This window comes from Rhinolophus sinicus, linkage group LG11, assembly GCF_036562045.2.
Source record: "Rhinolophus sinicus isolate RSC01 linkage group LG11, ASM3656204v1, whole genome shotgun sequence".
In the NCBI taxonomy this organism is placed as follows: Eukaryota; Metazoa; Chordata; class Mammalia; order Chiroptera; family Rhinolophidae; genus Rhinolophus; species Rhinolophus sinicus.
Genome location: NC_133760.1, coordinates 45,890,743 through 45,909,518, shown reverse-complemented (window position 1 = coordinate 45,909,518; position 18,776 = coordinate 45,890,743). Strand labels below are relative to the sequence as shown.

The 18,776-nt window shown below is 52.6% G+C and overlaps 1 protein-coding gene and 1 long non-coding RNA gene across 16 annotated transcripts in view; one reads left to right on the top strand and one right to left on the bottom strand.

Moving 5' to 3' along the window:
- LG11H16orf78 (linkage group 11 C16orf78 homolog) overlaps positions 1-18,776 on the top strand; it is a 74,502-nt gene that overhangs the window by 43,642 nt on the left and 12,084 nt on the right. For 7 of the 15 annotated variants that reach the window (XM_074314940.1, XM_074314938.1, XM_074314937.1 and 4 more), the window contains 3 exons: positions 12,118-12,335; positions 14,996-15,138; positions 16,486-16,604. In XM_074314940.1, coding sequence (XP_074171041.1) covers positions 15,048-15,138; positions 16,486-16,604 — 210 coding nt within the window. In that variant the 5' untranslated portion in view covers positions 12,118-12,335; positions 14,996-15,047. The remainder of the gene's footprint in view (positions 1-12,117; positions 12,336-14,995; positions 15,139-16,485; positions 16,605-18,776) is intronic. The other 8 variants (XM_074314941.1, XM_074314939.1, XM_074314932.1 and 5 more) reach the window with 2 other exon arrangements.
- On the bottom strand, positions 8,433-14,840 carry LOC141567522 (uncharacterized). The gene is made up of 3 exons (XR_012490207.1): positions 14,086-14,840; positions 11,487-11,719; positions 8,433-8,664 (listed from the first exon to the last, which is right to left on the bottom strand). It is a non-coding gene; the product is annotated as an uncharacterized LOC141567522 (long non-coding RNA).

The window sequence follows — 18,776 nt, the reverse complement described above, 5'->3', positions numbered from 1 at the left end:
AGAAGCCTCCGTCCAGGCACACATTCAGGTGATGGCTCTGGTGCTAGGAAGAGCAGCGCCCCTTCTCCAGGCCTCTGTCCTGCCCACTCGGCCTCCTTGGGTCTTATTTACAGTGGCCAACAGCAGGGGATCTTTACGTAAGCTCAGTTCCTCAGAAGCCACGTGCTTGAATATTGGAAGAAAGCAATGTTTTACAAATAGAAGGGCTGAGGGGAGACAGTGCTGGGAGGTCAGCGGTGGGGATCCCGCCTGCTGTCATCCAGAAGCGAAGGCCTGTCCCCTGTGGCAGTTCTCAGCCCTGATGCCCACGACACTCACCTGGGTGCTTGAAAACCACTGGCGCCTGAGCCCCCTGCCCAGAGATTCCCGGGAAGGGACTGGGCACAGGTGTATTTTGTAAAAGCTCCCAGAAGACTCTAAGGGGCAGACAGGATTGGGAACCACTGGTGTAGTCTCAGATTAGTGACCGAAATGGGTAATCAAGGAAGTAACGTTGGTGGCACACTCCCCCAAGCTCAAGGTCATGGGGTCAGCAAAGGGCAGACTCCTTGTGAAGGGAGAAGCTTTAGCAGGAGAGATAAATACGTTTGTGTTGGTACAGATGCTCCCTCTGTGACCTCTGGCTGCTTCTTGCCCTGCAGAAACCGCAGTGAGCGAGGTAGACGTCACTTCCAGATAAACGCCTGGCATTCAGGTTCTCCCTGAGTTATGAGAGTGTGGTGAGAAAAGCCTCTTGCAAGTGAAGTAAATACTTGCGGGTCAGAAGCAGGGCCTCTGATCCTGATAACTCTCCCTTAAAGGAGAGCACGGGCCATGTGGGAGTTGGTTTGTGGAGCGGTCAGGGCACCTTCGCCGCCACAGGCAGGTGTTGGCCCCGAGCTCGAGTAGCCTGGGGTGGGGGACCCTCCGTCTACCACGTGATTTCACAGTTCCATCTCCTGCAGTGCTCCCAGCACGAGTCAGACAGTGTGGGGAGCAGGAGCGGGAAGGGGAAGGAGCCAAACAAGGGTGCAGTCCAGGGGACATGCAGATGCAGCCTGGTCTCCCGAGGGGTGTGGGCACAAATCACACCTCACCGTTTTGCCAGCCTTAGGACAGAGGAGTGAGGGCTGGGCCCTGGCTAAAGGCCGCCCACGGCACTCTGGGCTCTCCGTGAAAGGAGTGCAGCTCCAGGGCCCAGGGGTGCCTCCTGAAGGTCACGGCAGCCTCGCCTACAGGAGCTGGGAGGCGGTGCACAAGCTGATAAAGGTATGGGGGTGGCGGGCATCTGGACGGGGCCCTGGCAGTAGCATCTGCTAAAGCATTGTTCCCTGAATCCCTGAGCTTAGTACTCCTATTTCCACTGACAAATCACAGGGCACATCTGTACTTTTCCCTCTGATACAACAGCCTTCCTCTCAGTACCGTCTCTTCCTTACTGCTGGTCCTGCTGGTTTCCATTGTTTGTTTCCTGCTAAGTACCATCAAAGTGGGAAATCTGGCAAGTCAGGGGGAGGGTGTGACTAAGGGAAGTGAGCCCAGGAGGCCACTTTGTCCTGTGCATCAGTTAGGGTGCTGGTGGCACCAAAAGACGAGGTACGCAAGCCAGGGGCCTTCGTCCCGGGAGACTGTCCCTCACACAACAGGAAGTGGTGGCCGGTGGTCCAGGTTGATTCAGCTGCTCAGTGGCAGGCCTCTTAGTAAGGGTGTGATACTGTGATTTATGATAGAAACATATATTTGCTCTTCATCCTGTTTCCGGCACAGAGCTCCTAAAACTCTTGGAACCCTAAGTGATGAGGTGTCTCCTGTTATGCTAATGAGGTGACGTTTTGAAGCACCTAAGGATGGCTGGTTGCCAGGAGAGCCAACCATGTAATTGGAGGGTTCGCACTTTCAGTCCCATCCACCCCCAACCTCGGGGGAGGGCGGACGGGCTGAGGTGGAATCAGTCGCCAATGGCCAATGACTTAATCAATTGTGCCTGTGTAATGAAGCCTCCATAAAACCCAAAGGACTGGGTTCAGAGAGCTTCCAGGTGGGTGAACACGGGAGACTTAGGGAGAGTGGCGTGCTGCGGGAGGTCATGGGCGCTCCAAGCACTTTCCCCATGCCTTCCTTGTGCCTCTCTTCCATCTGGAACTGTTTCTGAGTTATATATATCCTTTTACAATACACCTATGGTCTGGGGCGTAAAATGTTCCTCTGCATTCTGTGAGCCACTCTAGCAAGTGAATCAGACCCAAGCAGGAGCTCATTGGAACCCCCAACCTACAGCTAGTTGGTCAGAAGCACAGGTCTTGTGATTGGCGTCTGAAATGGGGGGTGGGGTAGTTTTGTAGGACTGAACTCTTAACCTGTGGATCTGATGCTCCCTCTGCATAGATAGTGTCAGAATTGAATTGCAGGGCACCAGCTGGTGTAGAGAATTACTTGTTGGTGTGGGGAACACACACACACACACACACACACACTGGAATTGGGTACAGAATTAGAAATGCCTTCCGCTTGGCCTCCCCTGCATCATGGTAGCATGGAGGCTGCAGCAGCCCCGGACTTCAATAATACCCAGAATCAGGGCAGGAGGGACTGGCTTCTCTTCGTGCATCGTTCTCTAGTCCAAAAGGAGAATGTTTCCCAGGTCCAGGCACAGACTCCAGTACAGGTGAAGGGTTGGCCGAGATGGCGTCGCTCTCCTATTTCTTAGCTCATTTAGAGAACATGGCTGTCTGGCACTTGGCTTCTGCCTGCTGGTCCCCGTGAAAGGAGGGGGCTGGTGGTTTCCCATGGCGCTTCAGATCCATCCTCTGCCCTGCTCCCCACCCCGTGCCCATGGAGGCTGATGTCTACGGATTTCAGCACAGGCTTTGCCCTTTGGCTTCTGGGTGGGTTCAGTCCATGGAGGCAGAGAGACGAGGGAAGGGAGCAAGGAGAGAAGTTGGCGTATTTCTTCCCCCTACTGCATCCCTGCCAGGCCACAGCTTGGCAGTGGCTGCGTTTCCCTACTCAAGGCCAGGGTCAGGAACGTACTGCCTTTTGTTTACCCTCTGAGGTATTGTTTAACCTCCCCTACTTAGATGCACAGTCCAGTTGCAATTAATTTTTACCACTGCTTTTTATTTTGAAAGTTTTCAAATTTACTGAAAAGTGTAAAATGCGTAACTTAATACACACTTATATATTTTAGCTAGATTTCCCAGTGGTTAATATTTTGTCACATTTTCTTTTTTTATATATTTAATTTATTTTCTTTTTATTAGTTTCAGGTGTGCAAAACATATTGATTAGACATTTACACCCCTCACAAAGCGATCATCCCACCAAGTCTGCTGCCCCTCTGACATCGTACAGGCTTTACAGTCCCATTGAGTCTATTCCCTAGGCTGTACTTTACGTCCCATGACTATATATTTTTTTAATTATAGTTGACATTCCATACTATGTTATATTACTTTCAGGTGCGCAGTGCAGTGGTTAGGCATTTGTATAATTTATGAAGTGATCCCCATAAGTCTAGTGCCCACCTGGCACCACACAGTTTTTACAACCATTTGTACTATGTCCCCCACACTGCACTGCATATCCTGTGACTTTTGTGACCACTTTGTGCTTCCTAATCCCTTCACCTTTCTCACCCGTCTGCTCAATCCCCTCCCATCTAGCAACCGTCTCTTTGTTCCCTGTGTCTATGAGTCTGTTTCTGATTTGTTTGTTCGTTTATTCTGTTCTTTAGATTCCACATATAAGTGAGATCATATGGTATTTGTCTTTCTCTGTCCGACTTATTTCACTCAGCATAATACCTTCTAGGTCAATCCATGTTGTTGCAAATGGTAAGGTTTCATTCGTGTTTTTTTATGGCAGAGTTTTTTTATGGCAGAGATACCCATTGTATAAATGTACCACAGTTTCTGATGGGCATTTTGGTTGTTTACATATCTTGGCTATTGTGAATAGTGCTGCAGTAAACATAGCAGTGCATATACTTTTTTGAATTAACATTTTGGATTTCTTTGGATAAATACCCAGGAGTGGAATTACAGGGTCATAAGGTTGTCCTATTTTTTAATTTTTTGAGGAACCTCCATCCTGTTTTCCATAGTGGCTGCACCAATCTGCAATCCCACCAACAGTGCATGGGGGTTCCCTTCTCTCCACATCCTCGCCAGCACTTGTTGTTTGTTGGTTTATTGATGAAGCTATTCTGACAGGTGTGAGGTGACAGCTCATTGTGGTTTTATTTGCTTTTCTCTGATGGTTAGTGATGTGGAGCATCTTTTCAGATGTCTGCAGGCCATCTGTATGTCCTCTTTGGAGAAGTGTCCATTAGGTCCACTGCCCATTTTTAAATTGGATTGTGTGTTGGTCACATTTTCTTTATGTCTCTCAGCATATGGCTATAAATACAGATAGATAGATGTAGACATATAGACAGATCAGTCACTGAGCTGTATAATTTTGGTTTTTACTAAGCTATTTGAATGTTTTAGACATCTTGACGTTTCACTTCTAAACACGTCAGCATGTATCTCCTGAGTATGAAGACATTCTCCTATATATAACACCCCAAGTTAACATCAATTCAGTATTAGCACCTAATTAGATTTTTTGCCTAAAAACACTTTCTTGATAATCTTGAGGTTTGATAATGCCTTGCAGCTGACAAAGCACTTTCACCAACATTATTTCATTTTATACCCAGTCTGTTCCTCCTCACCTTATAGATGAGGGACGTAGAATCAGAGAGGCTGTTGACCCACCCAGGACCACACAGCTAATGAGCAGCATGACTCGATTCCAAGACAGGCCTTCCAGCTCCAATTCCATGCACTTTCCATGACTTTCCAGCCCATTTTGGACAGAGCGTTAGTTTTCCTAGAGCCTATGCCCCGAACACTTCCCTTATTCTTTCCCCTCCAACCTTCTCATCCACCCCAAATAATGAGAATCCCTTTCTCCAGCTTCAAACCGTGTGGCCCTAGCTATGCTGGTGGCCCACCTTGGTCTCCGTTGGTGTGGGAGATGCTAGGCGGCACGTTTGGACACTGCGTTTAATTTCAGCCAGCGTGACTGATCACACCGTGTTTCCTAACTGCATTAAGCTTCATTCTCCACGTCCCTCCCCGGCACAGAGTGACGAGAGCTCCCCTGCAGGCCCTTGGATTTCCTCCTCCTTGGTTGGGAGCCTGGCTTATATGCTCGGTAAGAGGAAGAGTGTCCCTCACGTCCAGCCAGGGCCGCCTCTTGGGCCCTCGGCTGCCAGCTCTGCCTCTCGAGGACCTCTCTGTTGTCACCACACCAGTCGGAGCCACCTCCACTCTTGCTGGGAACAGCAGCAACCCCCCAACTAGTCCAGGGCGGCCATCTGCCCTCCGTTCCCATCGCTTCCACATGACAGCCGAACCCTATCAGTGCGGCCACTGCCCTCGCAATAGTGTACGAGGTCTGTGCTGTAGCCCGTGTGGCCCCCACCGACCTCACTGCCTCGTCTCTTCCCACGCTCCCCACTCTACCCCACATCCCGCCATACCAGCCGTCTGGGCCGTTTCCTCAGACAAGCCTGGGTCCCACCGCAGGGCCTCTCAGTCTGCTTTTTCCTCTGCCTGCAGGGCTCCGCACCCCACTTCCAGCCTCCATTTATACCCACTCACCCTTCAAACCTCAGTGTGAGGGCCCGCCCGGAGCCCCATGGCTGGCCCCCCATAAGTGCTTGCTGTATCAGCCAGTCCTGGATGGAGCCCTAACTTCCCATTCACGGGAGCTCATGTTCTGGTTTCGTTTCCCCCTTCACAGCCCACCCAAAGCCGCACACTTGGCCCAGCGAGGTGGGCCGTGTCTACTTCTCTCACTGCTCTGCCCCAGCTCCCACCATGGTGCCTGGCACAGAGGCAATGCTCGGTGTGGAGTGTGGAATGAATGGAGCTCACCTGCAGACCAGGCTCCCCGTGCACGTTACAGTATGGAAATGCTCCAGGGGGACTGAAGGGGAAAGTGAAGCAGGCAAGGAAGGGGGTGGGGCCAGCGTGGAGCAGCTCCCCGCTGACCCCCCAGGGAGCTCCGGAATGGACGTAAAGCAAGGGAGCTGAGTTTGCCAAATCCCGCTCCCGGGCCATGGCTCAGGGCCGCCCTGGGGGATATAAATGCCCGGGCCCTTCCGGCTCTGCCCTTGCAGTTAGAGTGGTCCCGGGGGCCCCAGAGTGGCACCTGCTGACCACGGGAGGCAGAAGTGTAGTGAAGCTGGTAGGAGGACGCTCAGAAGTGAGGCAGGAGATGACTGAGGGTCTGGATGGGGCCCAGCAATGCCGGCCGCTCAGACGAATGAGCAGACCCGCGTGTGTCCGAGTTGATTCTAAGCAAACGGAGCCCTGAGGCAGCCTTCTGGTCTGCGAGGCTTGTGCCGTGTCCCTACAGCAGAGGGCCCTTTCCTGCTGCCCACACAGGACAGCCAGCGGGAAACCCCAGCTCCTATTAAAATGGAAAAATCTTTTCATTTCAAAATTATTGTTGCTCTTCATTATTCATCCTGTGGTTCTTTTTGCAAAACATTGAAAGCCAGATCATAATTTGATGATGAAATATTGATTACGCATCTATGTTTGTATGCAGAGGTCTGTTCTGTGTAGCCAGAACACGCACCCTGTAGTATCTTCTATGTTAAGTCAATATGAAGATGGATATTCCCCCAGGCAGGTTTTGATAAAATACTTGTGTTGCTACAAAAGGACATCAATGCCAGTGCAAGTCAATACCCGCTTACTGGTTTGCGTGGCCTGTCCTCCACGCAGCTGCTGGCTCCAAGGGGGCCCCCAGGCACTGGCCGTGCCCAGCCAGTCAGCAGAGTTCTATATTTACATTATGTGAGTGGGAAATGTCAGGGGAATGTGTGCTGGCAGGGGGCTGCCCACATTGCTCCTGAAGCGAGAAAAGAATGAAAATAAAAGCAAACACAACCTGTAAACAAATCTGGAAGAAGCTTTATTACTGCCATTAGCAGCACGCTTGTCCTCACTCCGTTTCTAAAAGAGTAAAATTAAAACAGCAAAAGAAGCAACAATGGGCTCCTTCCTTGTTAGGTTCTCAGCAGATGGCAGAAACTCGGCCTCACCTTGACCGTGGGCATCTGTTGTTTGTCTGCCCAGCCCTCGTCACCTGAAACTCTCTGCCTTGTGCTTCTTAAGAAGCTCATTTCACGTCTGCCTTCCCCACCAGAAAGTGAGGTGCCAAGGGGCAGGGCTTTTTTGTTTGTTTTGTTCACTGCTCTATTGCCAAGGTCTGGATGTTGAGTTCATTTCTTTCTGCTTCATTCGATCTTCTAACAAATTGAGCAACTACTATGTGACAGGACTCTGCTGGATTCTTAGGACAAAGGAGACATTCTGGTGGGCCATGGGGCACCAGAGACGAATGAATAAGTACCGCAGAGAGTAATTTAGAGGCACTCATTGCTCTGGGCTGGGGGAGTGCACAGTGAGAAGGCCTGCGAATGCTGGGGAGGTGGCTTCTGATTTTAAATCGGGTGGCCAGGTTCTGCCTCTCTGAGAAGGTAAAGTTGAGTAAAGCCTTGTAGGAGGCCAGGGAGTGAGAATTCAGCTTTGCATGGGGAGGGGGTAGAACTTAAAATAGTGCAACTATCCTAAGGCAGGAGTCTGCCCGTTTATTGAAGGAACAGAAAAAGGTGAGTGGCTAGAGTAGAGTGAGTAGAATGCTTGGACAGTTAAATGAAACGGATGATTCTGTGGTGTCCAGGGGCCACCTTGCCCAATACCTGCCCCATGGGGAGCGCCCCGATGAAGAATAAACTAAGCAGAGACAAACAGAGACCCCTGGATCCAGCCATGCCTGAAGCAACGTCTATCCCACATCTTTTCAATGCTTGAGCCAATGTATGTCCTTTTTAAAATCACTTGTAACTGAGAGAGTCCTGGGAAAACACTGAAACACCTGAGATACTCTGCCCACGGTGGATCGTGGAGATACCAGTTGGCTGGCTCTGGGGCAGTGGGAAGTCCAGCCTGGGAGGGCAGGGCTCGGGATGTGTCTGCTCAGGGGAGGCCTGGACAGCTGGCAGGTGAGAAGGAACCTCTCAAATTTGCAATTTTCAACTGTCAGAAGGATATTGTGCGCTCCTCTGACACTCTGCATCTTAGGCAGATTCTCCCGTTTTCCATCAACACGTTTGCTGTGTGAGGTGCGGCCTTTGCACTCGTATGACCCAGACCCTACAACTGAGAATGAGAATTCCAGGCGTCAGCTTTCCCCGCACGTCACATTTGAAGGACCAGACAGACCCTTCTTCTTCAATTACCAAAGCTGTCAACGCAACGCTTTCAAAGGATTCTGGTCTATTCAGCAGGTGCTTTGAGCAGCTGCTCTTCAAGATGCCGGGGACTCAGAGAAATGTAAGACTTGGTCTGTCCCCTTAAAAGCCAGATAATCTAGTGGATGAGGGACCCTTTCATTCGGTTCATTCCCATGGATTCCGTGTTACACACAGGACACCAGGCGCTGGTGGGGGGAGACTCCCAAGACGGGAAGGACGGACATTCGATGTGAGCACTGTGTATGACACCAGCCGTTGTCCATTCAGCAAATGGGAAGTGCTTCCGGGGTGCCGTGCTCTTCTAGGCATGAGGATACCGCAGCCAGCGTGATGGGCAAGATCCCAGCTCATGTGGAGCTTGTGTCCTAGCGGAGGATGAAGATAATCAAGTGAAACTAATAAGCCTAGAAGAGGATGACTTCCGAAATTGATAAGTGCGGCGAGGAAGATACAGCAGGAAAATACATTCCAATAGGGAGGCCCTGTGGGGTCTGGAGCAGGATGGAGACATCGGGGAGGCTGAGCTGAGACCCAAACGGAAGAAGCCAGTCTGCAGGGAGCAGGGAGTGTGCTCTAGTCAGAGGGAGTGCTGGGTGCAAAGGCCCTGAGCAGGACCCAGCTCGGCACCCCTGGGGGCCAGCACCAAGGCCATGGGCCGGAGCTTAGTGAGTGATGGGAGAGGTGGGAGGGTTCTGTTCTCGGTGCCGGCACCTTCATTTCGGGGTGATGTGGACGGACTCCCACTCAGGTAAACTGACCTTCTCACCGTAGCAGATCGCTTGAGTAGAGACCAAAAATGTGTCCAGCAGCGTAAAAAGATGAGGATACAAGCAGAGGCACCTCATTTCTTCTTGATTTAGAAAAAGAAGAAGAACAAGAACAAAAAGAAGAAGGAAGCCTGCAAATCAGCAGAGCCCAAGACTGGAAGTAAAGAGACCACAACAAAAGAGGGAACAATGCAACACAAGACACAAAGTGACCTGCACACCAGTGTGGGAACATTCATCCCAAGAGGAGGGACTCGAAGGGTGGTGATGGGCTTGGCAGAACGTGGGGGCCTTGCTCCCTAGAGGAGGCAGCCAGGTGCCTGTCCTGGAGGCAGCCGCATGGGGTGGAGGGGTCAGCAAATTGCCAGGAAGACCGGGGTGGGGCTGTGGTACAGAGTGGGGGAGGAGAGTGGAGTGTTGGGGGCAAATTTAAAGTTAAATGGCCGTAGATCACAGACCTTGTGGCTCCGTCAGCTTCTACCCTCCTGGGGGAACCTCAGTCCTGGGTCCCGGGGAGGGGAGTTCTTCCCAGGTCTCTGCTTAGCATATGGACTGTGGCAGCCACGAGACTGCAGGAAAGATGAGGTCCAGCCTTACAGAAACCACCTGTCTGGTCCTTGGCAGAGGCTGCTATGTTTTTTCGGCAGTTGGGAAAACATTTAAAAAGTTTGTTTCTCTGTAGTGGCTACCATGACGAGCAGGGACAAGTATCTGAAAAGGTCAGACATGCCCTTTGCCTACTCATCTTATAAAGCAGGGAGAGGCTGAGCCTTGAGACTTCCCAAGGAGAGGAAATCCTCTAGGTCCAGAGTCCTACAGAGCTGGGGTCAGGGTCAGCCCACCCTGGGGGCATGGCTCCCCCTGCTCCAGCTCCCTGGGCTCTCTGGCTTAACTTTCTGGACACAGTGGGCTAGGAGCTGTGGCTGTGGAGTTCAAGGGCAAGCCACCTTAGAGAGGTAGTAGAGGGTTGCAGTCAAGAGAATGGGCTTTGGACTCATAATGACATATGATAAGTACAAATCCAGACTGGCCGTCATCCCAACTAAGGGTGGCATCACTGAGGCTGACAGCAACCGATTAGGCGTTACAAATGGAGGCCAGCAGCATGAGAAAGGGGCTTGCTCTGCCCTGTGCCAGTGCTGGAGGGCCCGCCCAAGATGCCCATCACACTAAGGACAGACTCAACTCTCCCTGAACCCCAAAGCAGGTACGTGCATCTTGAGCATCTCAGGTCAAGCGTTAGTGGATGGCTTCCCACATTATCTGGAACAGAGTGGGGTCTCCATTACTGAAAGGGCCTGAATAAAACCTCTGGGAAGTTACGTCCCAACAGCCATCACAGTCTGAAGACAATGTCATTCAAACTGCCCAGTGAGCTCTCTAACTCCAGTTTTATGCCCCCCGAGCAGCCTTCTGATTTCAAATGAGCTTTCCATGTCACGTACGACAGGGACAGAGCTTGGTGACAGAAAGGGGGCCAACTGACTCTTTCCCTTGGCAGGCATGCTTTTCATTAACACACACACACACACACACACTCACACACACTCATACACACACACTCACACACACGGCCTCTTGCTACATTCAGGGAGTGGTGGGGATCGTGAATCCCACCTCCCAGGTGTGGGTTAAACCAGACACTGGGGGAGCCTTTGTGATTCCAGTCCCCAAGGTACATGCTGCTTCTCCTTTCTCCCCTGTGCCCACTCTGCTCCACCCTTCTTGGTACATGAGCATCAGGTCTGAGCTGGCAGGTTCCCGAGATGCCACTGAAGGCAAAGACTCATGCTCTGGGTTCATAGAAGTAGCAGTGGGTTCTGTGAATTCTTGGCAAAAATTCAGAAAACCTAAGGGAATCCACACATTAGCCGATAATGAGGCCACACAGACTAAAGCATCAGCCACCTCATTAAACTGGGAAGCTTAATACTGTTTTTATTGCACAATCACTTCTAAATGCCTTTTATTAATAAAATTGGGGAAATTAATTTGTTATTCCTTAATAAGTGCAGTGTGTTTCATTGACAAGACCTTGACAAAGATGGGGACAGACGAGTGGTGAGAATACTGAACGGTGTCCTTGTTTGTTGGGGTTGGGAACCACTGAGGGGTCACCCCCTACCCACCATTTACAAATGCAGAAGCTGGTGGGACCAAAGAAACCAAGCTTCAAATTTCTCTTAAACTCAAAATCTTCTGTAACCCCTTAGCCTCTAGCAGCTAGAATCACGAGGGACAATCTCTAGACTCTGTTTGTTCTTTTTTCTCTTAATTCCCTCAATCCTCAGTGCTTGTATGTCTGGCTGCGAAGTCACTATTACACATAAGTGTAAAACTGTCATCTGTTCACCTGCTACTCTTGGGAGAGAGGTTCAATATCTGTTGTAACTAGGGAGAGAGGATGTGAAAAAACTCACCTGCTACACCGGTAGTCTCTCCACGTCACTTAATCTTCACAGCAGTCTCATGAGGGAAGCGTACTTTACCCAGTTTATACAGATAATAAAATTAACATTTGGAGAGGTTAAAAGACTTTCCGAGGGAACATACCCTTAGAAGTAAACCCAGGTGGGTCCAATGTATAAGGCCAGGCTCATTCCACTAACGCACTGGATTCAGCACCATGGACAGAGGCAGAGCCGCTCAGCGCCTTCAGAGTGAAAGGGGTGGGGTCAGAGGGTGGGAACCTGGGCACCGAGTCCCAGGGAAGAGCTGGAAGTACAGAAATGCCTGAACCAATAGGAAGCGGCCGGGGCCAAGGAAGGGCACATCGTCATCATTTCTTCACACCCGCATCACAGAGCTCTTTTTAGAAACGTTGTCCAGCCTCCCACCAAGTACTTAAGCTAGGACAAGCATTGTCATCTGTAAAATGCCATTCCCAGACTGCCACCCAGAGTTTTTGTAAAGCACAGATGAATCTATGAATGAAAAAGTTATCTGAAATTCATAAAAATTCACTGTTAAGAAAACAACTGTAACAGATCAACCCCCAGACCCCAGAGGCTTAATGCAATAGACATTTATTTCTTGGTATATCATGTAAAGCCCTACAGGGATTCCCGAGTGTCATGAAGTTGCCTCCAGCAGTGATTCTGGGACCCAGGGACCTTCCTCCTTGTGGCTCTACCACCTTCCAACATGGCTTCGGAAGCTCCTGTGTTTGTGTCTAAGTGAGAAGAGGAAAAGTCATAAAGAATATCGAAGGAGATTGTCATAAGCTGAGTCTGGAAGTGGCACACTTCACTTCTGCTCACAGTCGGTTGGTTAGTACCAAGCTCAGGGCCTCTGTAAAAGGGTTTGATGTGGGGATTGAATGCAATCGTGTAGGGGAGGCACCGTGTCTGGTGCTCAGAAATGCCCACCCATACACAGCCGGGGCAGAAGACTGTCCTACAAAGCTTCACCGTCTGCTCTGGCAGCTCCAGGAAATGCCTCGCTGCCCTTCCCTACTTTCTCCTCTTGCCTCAACCATCTCCCACCTGCTCTCAGCAGCCCCCATTCTCTCCTCCTCCGGCTGCTTGGATGATGCCCCAGATGCCCCCACACACTGCTGGTCCCCATCGCTGCCCTGTGGCCGCTGGGGTGGTGGCAGTGGGACCATGGCCTTTGAGACTGGCGACTTTCCACCTGCCTCAGCATCTGCCTCAGCACAAGTCACACCTTGGGCCAACAAGCTACATGGAAATGGATGCAAAGGCCCCACTGTTTGCTGATGCTGAGACTGTCCCTAAGGTCACTCGTTGTGATATGTCACCAGGAGAGAACAAATCCATACTGTGTCTATTCTATCAGAGGTTGTTTCTATCTGCATCTGTCATCTCTGATTGCATTTGAATGGGTTTAGTCTCTATTTTAAATAAAAGATTTATGCCTTAGCTGTCAGAGCCAGCCTTTATTTGAAAATTTAATCTTGTTTCCAGGAGTCTAGATTAACTTATTAGATTTAGGCCTCCCTCATGTGTCTCTGAGAGGAAAGGAGCCCGTTCTCCTCTCTGCCCCTGCACATGCCACACAGTGGAAGCCAAAAGCTGCGTGGGCTTCCAAGAACTGTCCGGGGAACCAAGGCAAGACAGAGGCCACCATCTGGGACAGCTTTATTTGGTGACCTTGTGTCCCGGAGTGCCGTTCTGGGTTCCGGGGTCTCGGGGCCAGCTTCCAGGCTGTAAGCCCCTGCATGAGCCCTCCCCCAAACTCACCCTTCCTCGGGGGTTCTGTGGAGGCTCCAGAAAAGACTCCCAGAGGGATTCTGCCTCGCCCCCCTCGGCTGTGCCAGAGTTCTGAGTTTCCCTCATGTCTGTAGGTAACTTCTACCCCTCTCAGAGCGCTCCCCTACTGATCAGGCCACATGGTCAGGAGACCTGGGTTTGTGTGCCAGCTGTGTGACCTCGGGCACTGAACCTCGCTGACTCCCAGTCTCCTCATCTGAGAGCTGGAGATAAAGTTAATGCCCATCTCATAGGGTTGCTGTCACTGAGGGAAAATTGAGGGACGCTCTTGAGAGCTGCTCTCTGCAAGTTTGTCGCTGCTTCAGTGGGTGTGGGTTGCACCACGGCCCCCTTCGGAGGTGAGGAGGCAGCTGCTCAAAGGGAGAAGTGACCTGCTCAGGGTCTCAGTAAAGTGAGAGGCAAAGCTGGCCCTGACCAGGAGTCCTGAGCTCCCCCTCCACTCACCACCCCTCTCTGTCTCTCCCTCTCTGCCCCTTCCTCACCCCCACACACACACTGTTCTCTGTCTCTCTCTGCAATGGACTGAATTGTGCCCCCCTAAAATTCACAGGTTGCAACCCTAACCCGCAGAACAACTGTATTTGGAGATGGGTCTTTAGGAGGCGTTAGGGTTAAATGGGATCATGAAGGTGGGTCCTAATCTGACAGGCTGGTGGCCTCATATGAAAAGGAAGTGCTCTCTCCTATGGCCACCGTCTCCCTCCCTCCTCTCCTCCCATGATGTGAGCACACAGTGAGATGGCGGCCACCTACAAGCCGAGAGAAGGGACCTCAGAATGAAACCTACCTGTTGGCACCTTGACCTTGGGCTTCCAGCCTCCAGAACTATGAGCAATAAATTTCTGTTGTTCTAGCTACCCAGTCGATGGTATTTTGTTGTGGCAGCCCATACAGACTAATATACTCCCTCTCTGTCTTCTCTCTTTCTGCCTCTGGGCTCCACCTCCCTCGCTCTCCCTCTCTGCTTCTCCCCCTCCCTCCCTCCCCGGCGGACCCTGACTTTGCTGTAGCACTCCCGCCATCTGCTGGTCAGTGTCAGGATAGCAGGCAAGACCCAGGCCTCAGAGAGGCTCTGCCAACTCCAGGGCTGCCAAAGCCAGGGCAGCCCCCTCCTCAGGCAGCACTGTCCCCACCCTGACCCCCCACACACCCCAGCCAAGGATGAGAGCCTCTCACCGTCCCTTCATTTGCCCTCCTTCACACCGCATAACTTGGCACACCTCGATTCCTGACAAACAAACACTACTACTGACCTGTCTCTTTATCAGCCCTGGTCCCCACCTACTCCCTCACTGTGGGGAACACAGTAGGTGCTCATGAATATTCCTTGAGTGACTAAGGAAGCCACGCCCTTTGGGGGATTTGATGGGTTCTCATCTTCAGAGGCTCAGAGGACAGGACCTGGAAGACCCCACCCCCTGGCTGGCTCCCAGACTCACCCCTACACACAGAGCCACCTGCCCACCTGGGTGATGGCCGGGAAGGTGCAGCACAGCTGGCCCTGAGGCAGGTGAGGTCTCCCACCTCACCTGGTGAGAGATGACCCCACCTATGAGCCACTGGTGCCCTTCCTCGCTCTGTCTCCTGTTACTCTCCCCTCACTCTAGGCACCCCAGCCGCTCCCCTCTCAGCACCTCTGCAGTCACTGTTCCCTCCCCCCAGAGTCACAAGATTCACGTCTCTTGTCCATCCCTTAGGTCTCAGCTCCAGCAACAGCCTCTCAACAAGGCCCCCTCCCCCAGGACCACCATGAGCTGGGACTCTCCACGCCACCCTGGGCCTGCTGAGATCACTGCAACAGGAGGGAGAGACAGCGGCGTGGGGGCAGCCCTACTGGAAGGTAGGACAGATCTCTGCTTCCAGAGGTGAAGGACGACGGGGCAGAAAGCACCCAGAGGGCAGGAGCAGAGTCAGCCAGGGGCGCAGCAGCTTCGGGGACCCCAGGCAGCAACCAGGGGTGGGGGCGGGGGATAGACCCTGAGGGATAAACTGGAGCATGTCCTGGGGGACATGGAAAGCCAGGTGAGGAAGTGTGAGCTTTTCCTGTCGGGTAACCTGGGGCCAATATGAAAGGTGTGGAAGTCACAGCTACTCACAGTCATGTGGGGTCACCCTGATGGGCGGGATCCGAATCAGGAGCCAGACAGGGAACTGGGCGAGGAGCGGAACAGAGGTGGTAAAGGCAGCAGCTCAGCAGAGGTACAGTTTCAGGGGCCGCAGCCCCAAGGGACCCCATGCAGGCAGACCCTGCAGCAGCTCTTCAATGCAGAGTGGGTGAAGCGTGCCAGCCTGGCTTTTAGTGACACCCCAGCTGTCCTGCCTCAAGGCTGCTGCTGAGGGAGTTGGGGGAAGGGGAGTGCCTGGTAAATTGAGGCCAAAGTCACTCTTCACCTACATGGCCCTTCATTTCTTCCCTGTGAGGAAGTAGCCCTCTGCTTTGTAAGCTGATAGTGTGTCGGTTGGTATTTGTCACCTGCTTATTATGTTAGAAAACCTTTACATGGATGAATCCTGGCCACAACCAGGGATGCAGGTATGGTTATCGGTCCCAGACAGCTCTTAGTCCAGGTAAGGAAACTGAGGCAGAGAGGTTACAGACCATGTCCATGGTAACACGGGCAGAGCCGTGGCTGACGGTGGCCTGGCTCTATCATGCACCTAACTTTGTGCCACACTGCCCTGAGGTGAGGAGGGGTGTGTCATCTCGTCCCACCGCGGTACCCCAGGACTCTGCTCAGTTCTGGGGGCGACATCCCCTCACACCCCCTGCCTCAGTGGTTCCCAAACGCTGACAGCCTTCCTCTCCGGCCCCGTAGGGATGCCCATGTCTTCACCCTCCCACCCGGGTCCCTTTCACTCTTTCTCCTGGAAGCCTCGAACAGGAGAGACAGCTGGGATTCAGTCAGCCCCGCAGACTGCTTGGGCCACCCACACCTCCTGCCGCCCCACCTGCTGGAAGGCTCCCATTTGGAGTTTCTCAGCTGACTCCAGCAGAGAAGTCCCCGTGTCATCGCCCACTGCCACCATGCTGTGATTAGTTAGTCACTGAGTGCCCGGAGCTTTTAATTAACTGTCAGCCCTGCACAGGCAGCTGTTCCACGAACCACATCTGATTGTGGCTCCCCTAGTCCGGGCTGATGGCACACTCCAGTCACGCAAATGATGCTGGGATATTTTGATGCCGCAGGAGTGGCAGCTGCAGCGACTGATGGAAGCCACCAGCCCCAGGAGGGAGAAAAGAAGGCCGCTATCAGCTGGGGAGCCATCAAGTGTTCAGGGGTGAGAGGAGAAGTCCACACAAGCTCTGTGAGTGTGCTGATGTGCTGTGATGCTATCGCTATATTGGAAGTAACTCAAACAAGCGTAAAGTATAAAGACACCCACAGGTGCCACGTAACCAGAGATGAGACTTCAGGCATAGCTGGATCCAGGTGTCCAAGTGGAACTACCGGAACAGGTGGGGCCTGAAATCGGAAGAGCACCTGCATGCTGGACGAGCCATTTGAATACAGGGGCTTCCTTACATGAGGCAGAGGTGACACAGCAATACTGTCACATGCCCAGATGGGGACTTCCCTTGCTTCTCTCTGATTCAGTCATTTCCTCCCACCTCTGGATCTCCACGTCATTTGGGCCCTGCTTCTATGATAGCCTTACCCATTTCATCTTAACCATTTGGCCACAGGTCTGTGTTCTCCAATGGGACAGGGCTTCCCAGCTTCAGCACTGTTGGGGCTGGACAGTTCATGGGAGTGGGGGTAGGCGGGGTGGGGGGTGGGGAGGGCTGTCCTGGGCCCTGTAGGAGGATTAGCAGCACTGTGGACCCACCACTAGATGCCAGTAGCACCCGTCCCCCAGTGGTCACCACCAAAACTGTCCCCAGTCATTGCTAAATGTCTGCTGCTGGGGCAGAACCCTCCCCAGTGAGAGGCCCTGCGATAGACATGGGGACAAGGGAAGTGTCGTGTCCGTGTCCTGAGTGCTGCTGAGAGCTGGTGGGCTCCAGTGACACTTAGAGGGCGGGAGCAAAGGGAGGAAGTAAGTGCAACCGTGAGAAGGCAGGGGGAGCTGACCGAGGTGGGCTCTAGCAGACAGAGGGGGCCTGTTGGTGTGGTGCCTGTCCCCTCCTTCCTGCAGCCCACAGGGTCCTGCCACTCCCCTGGGAGGGGGCATTTCTCTTCCAATTACCATGCTAATGCTTGGGCTGGGACAGCAGAGGGAGGCTGGCTCTTGGTACCGGACATTCATGGGGAGGGAGCAGGATGAGCTTCTCGTGGTCAGCCCCAAACTGGCCCCACCAGCTCAAGTCGCCCAGCAGCTGGGGTAAGCCATCCCGTCCACCCACTGGGCCAGGCCTCCAGGCTGGGCTTTTTCTGGGAGGCGGGGAGGGGAGCAGAATGAGCCCTGAGCCATCCTTCTGGGCAGCAGGACAAGCCCTCCAAGAGCCGAAGCCAAACCCCAAAGCCCCTCCTCACTGATTGTCATGTCCGGCCATCGGCCTGGACTGGCTAAATTCATTTCTGTGCTGTCCCCCTGCCTTGGGCCCCCGGTTTGGCCCTCGCAGGGCCATCATTCTGGGAGAGCAGCATTCCTACACAGGCCCACGTGTTCGTCCATGATGTGTACCCATGGCTACCATTTATTAAGCACCTACTGTGTGCCTGGCACTTTATCCAGATAGCTCATTAAATGTTCACAATTACTTAGAGTAAGAACTATTACTGGTTTTATTTTACAGAAGAGAAAAGTTACACCAGAGAGGTTAAGTAACCTGCCCAAGGACTCACAGCTGGTGCATTCCCATGTGCCCCAAGCTTCTGCAACTTCGTAAAGCCCTTGGCTGTCTCGTGACAGCCAACACCTCCCCTCCCAACACCTCCGTGAGTGAAGCAGGGCTGATATAAGAGTCATTTACAGGTGAAGAACCTGAGGTCTATGGAGAATCAGCGTCCCTGTGGTCAGGTATCAGGAAACCACAGAGAAGGGCATGGACCCAGTCAGTCACTCTGCCGCCCAGCGCTGCACGCTGCCCATTGCTCTGTCCAGCCTCTCTGTAAACCCCTCATCATGCAAGTCTCCTGCTACCACAGTGTGTCAGGGAACTTCCCGCTCCTTCCCAACCCCTCAGCCCTGCGCTTCTTTCCCCCCACTGGCAGAGCGGCTGCGGGTCAGGGCTTTATTTACAGCAAGACCTGGACAGAGCCAACCTCCGTCAGGGCCTGGGAGGAGGGTGGGCTTGGGGTCAGATGGATGTGAGTGCAGCCCACGGCACGGGCCCCAAACAGGAGCGCCTGGGAGACCACATGTCTGAACCGTTGCCTCCAAACCTGCAAAATGGCATAAGAACCTCTCCAGTTCAAAGAGAGGAGGCAGTAACTTTGTCCTTACACTTTTGTAAAGTGGTCGGAATTATTGCCTAGTCCAAGGATTACGAACTCAAATGTCTTCCGGGAACAAGCAGGTCACATAGGTGAGTGA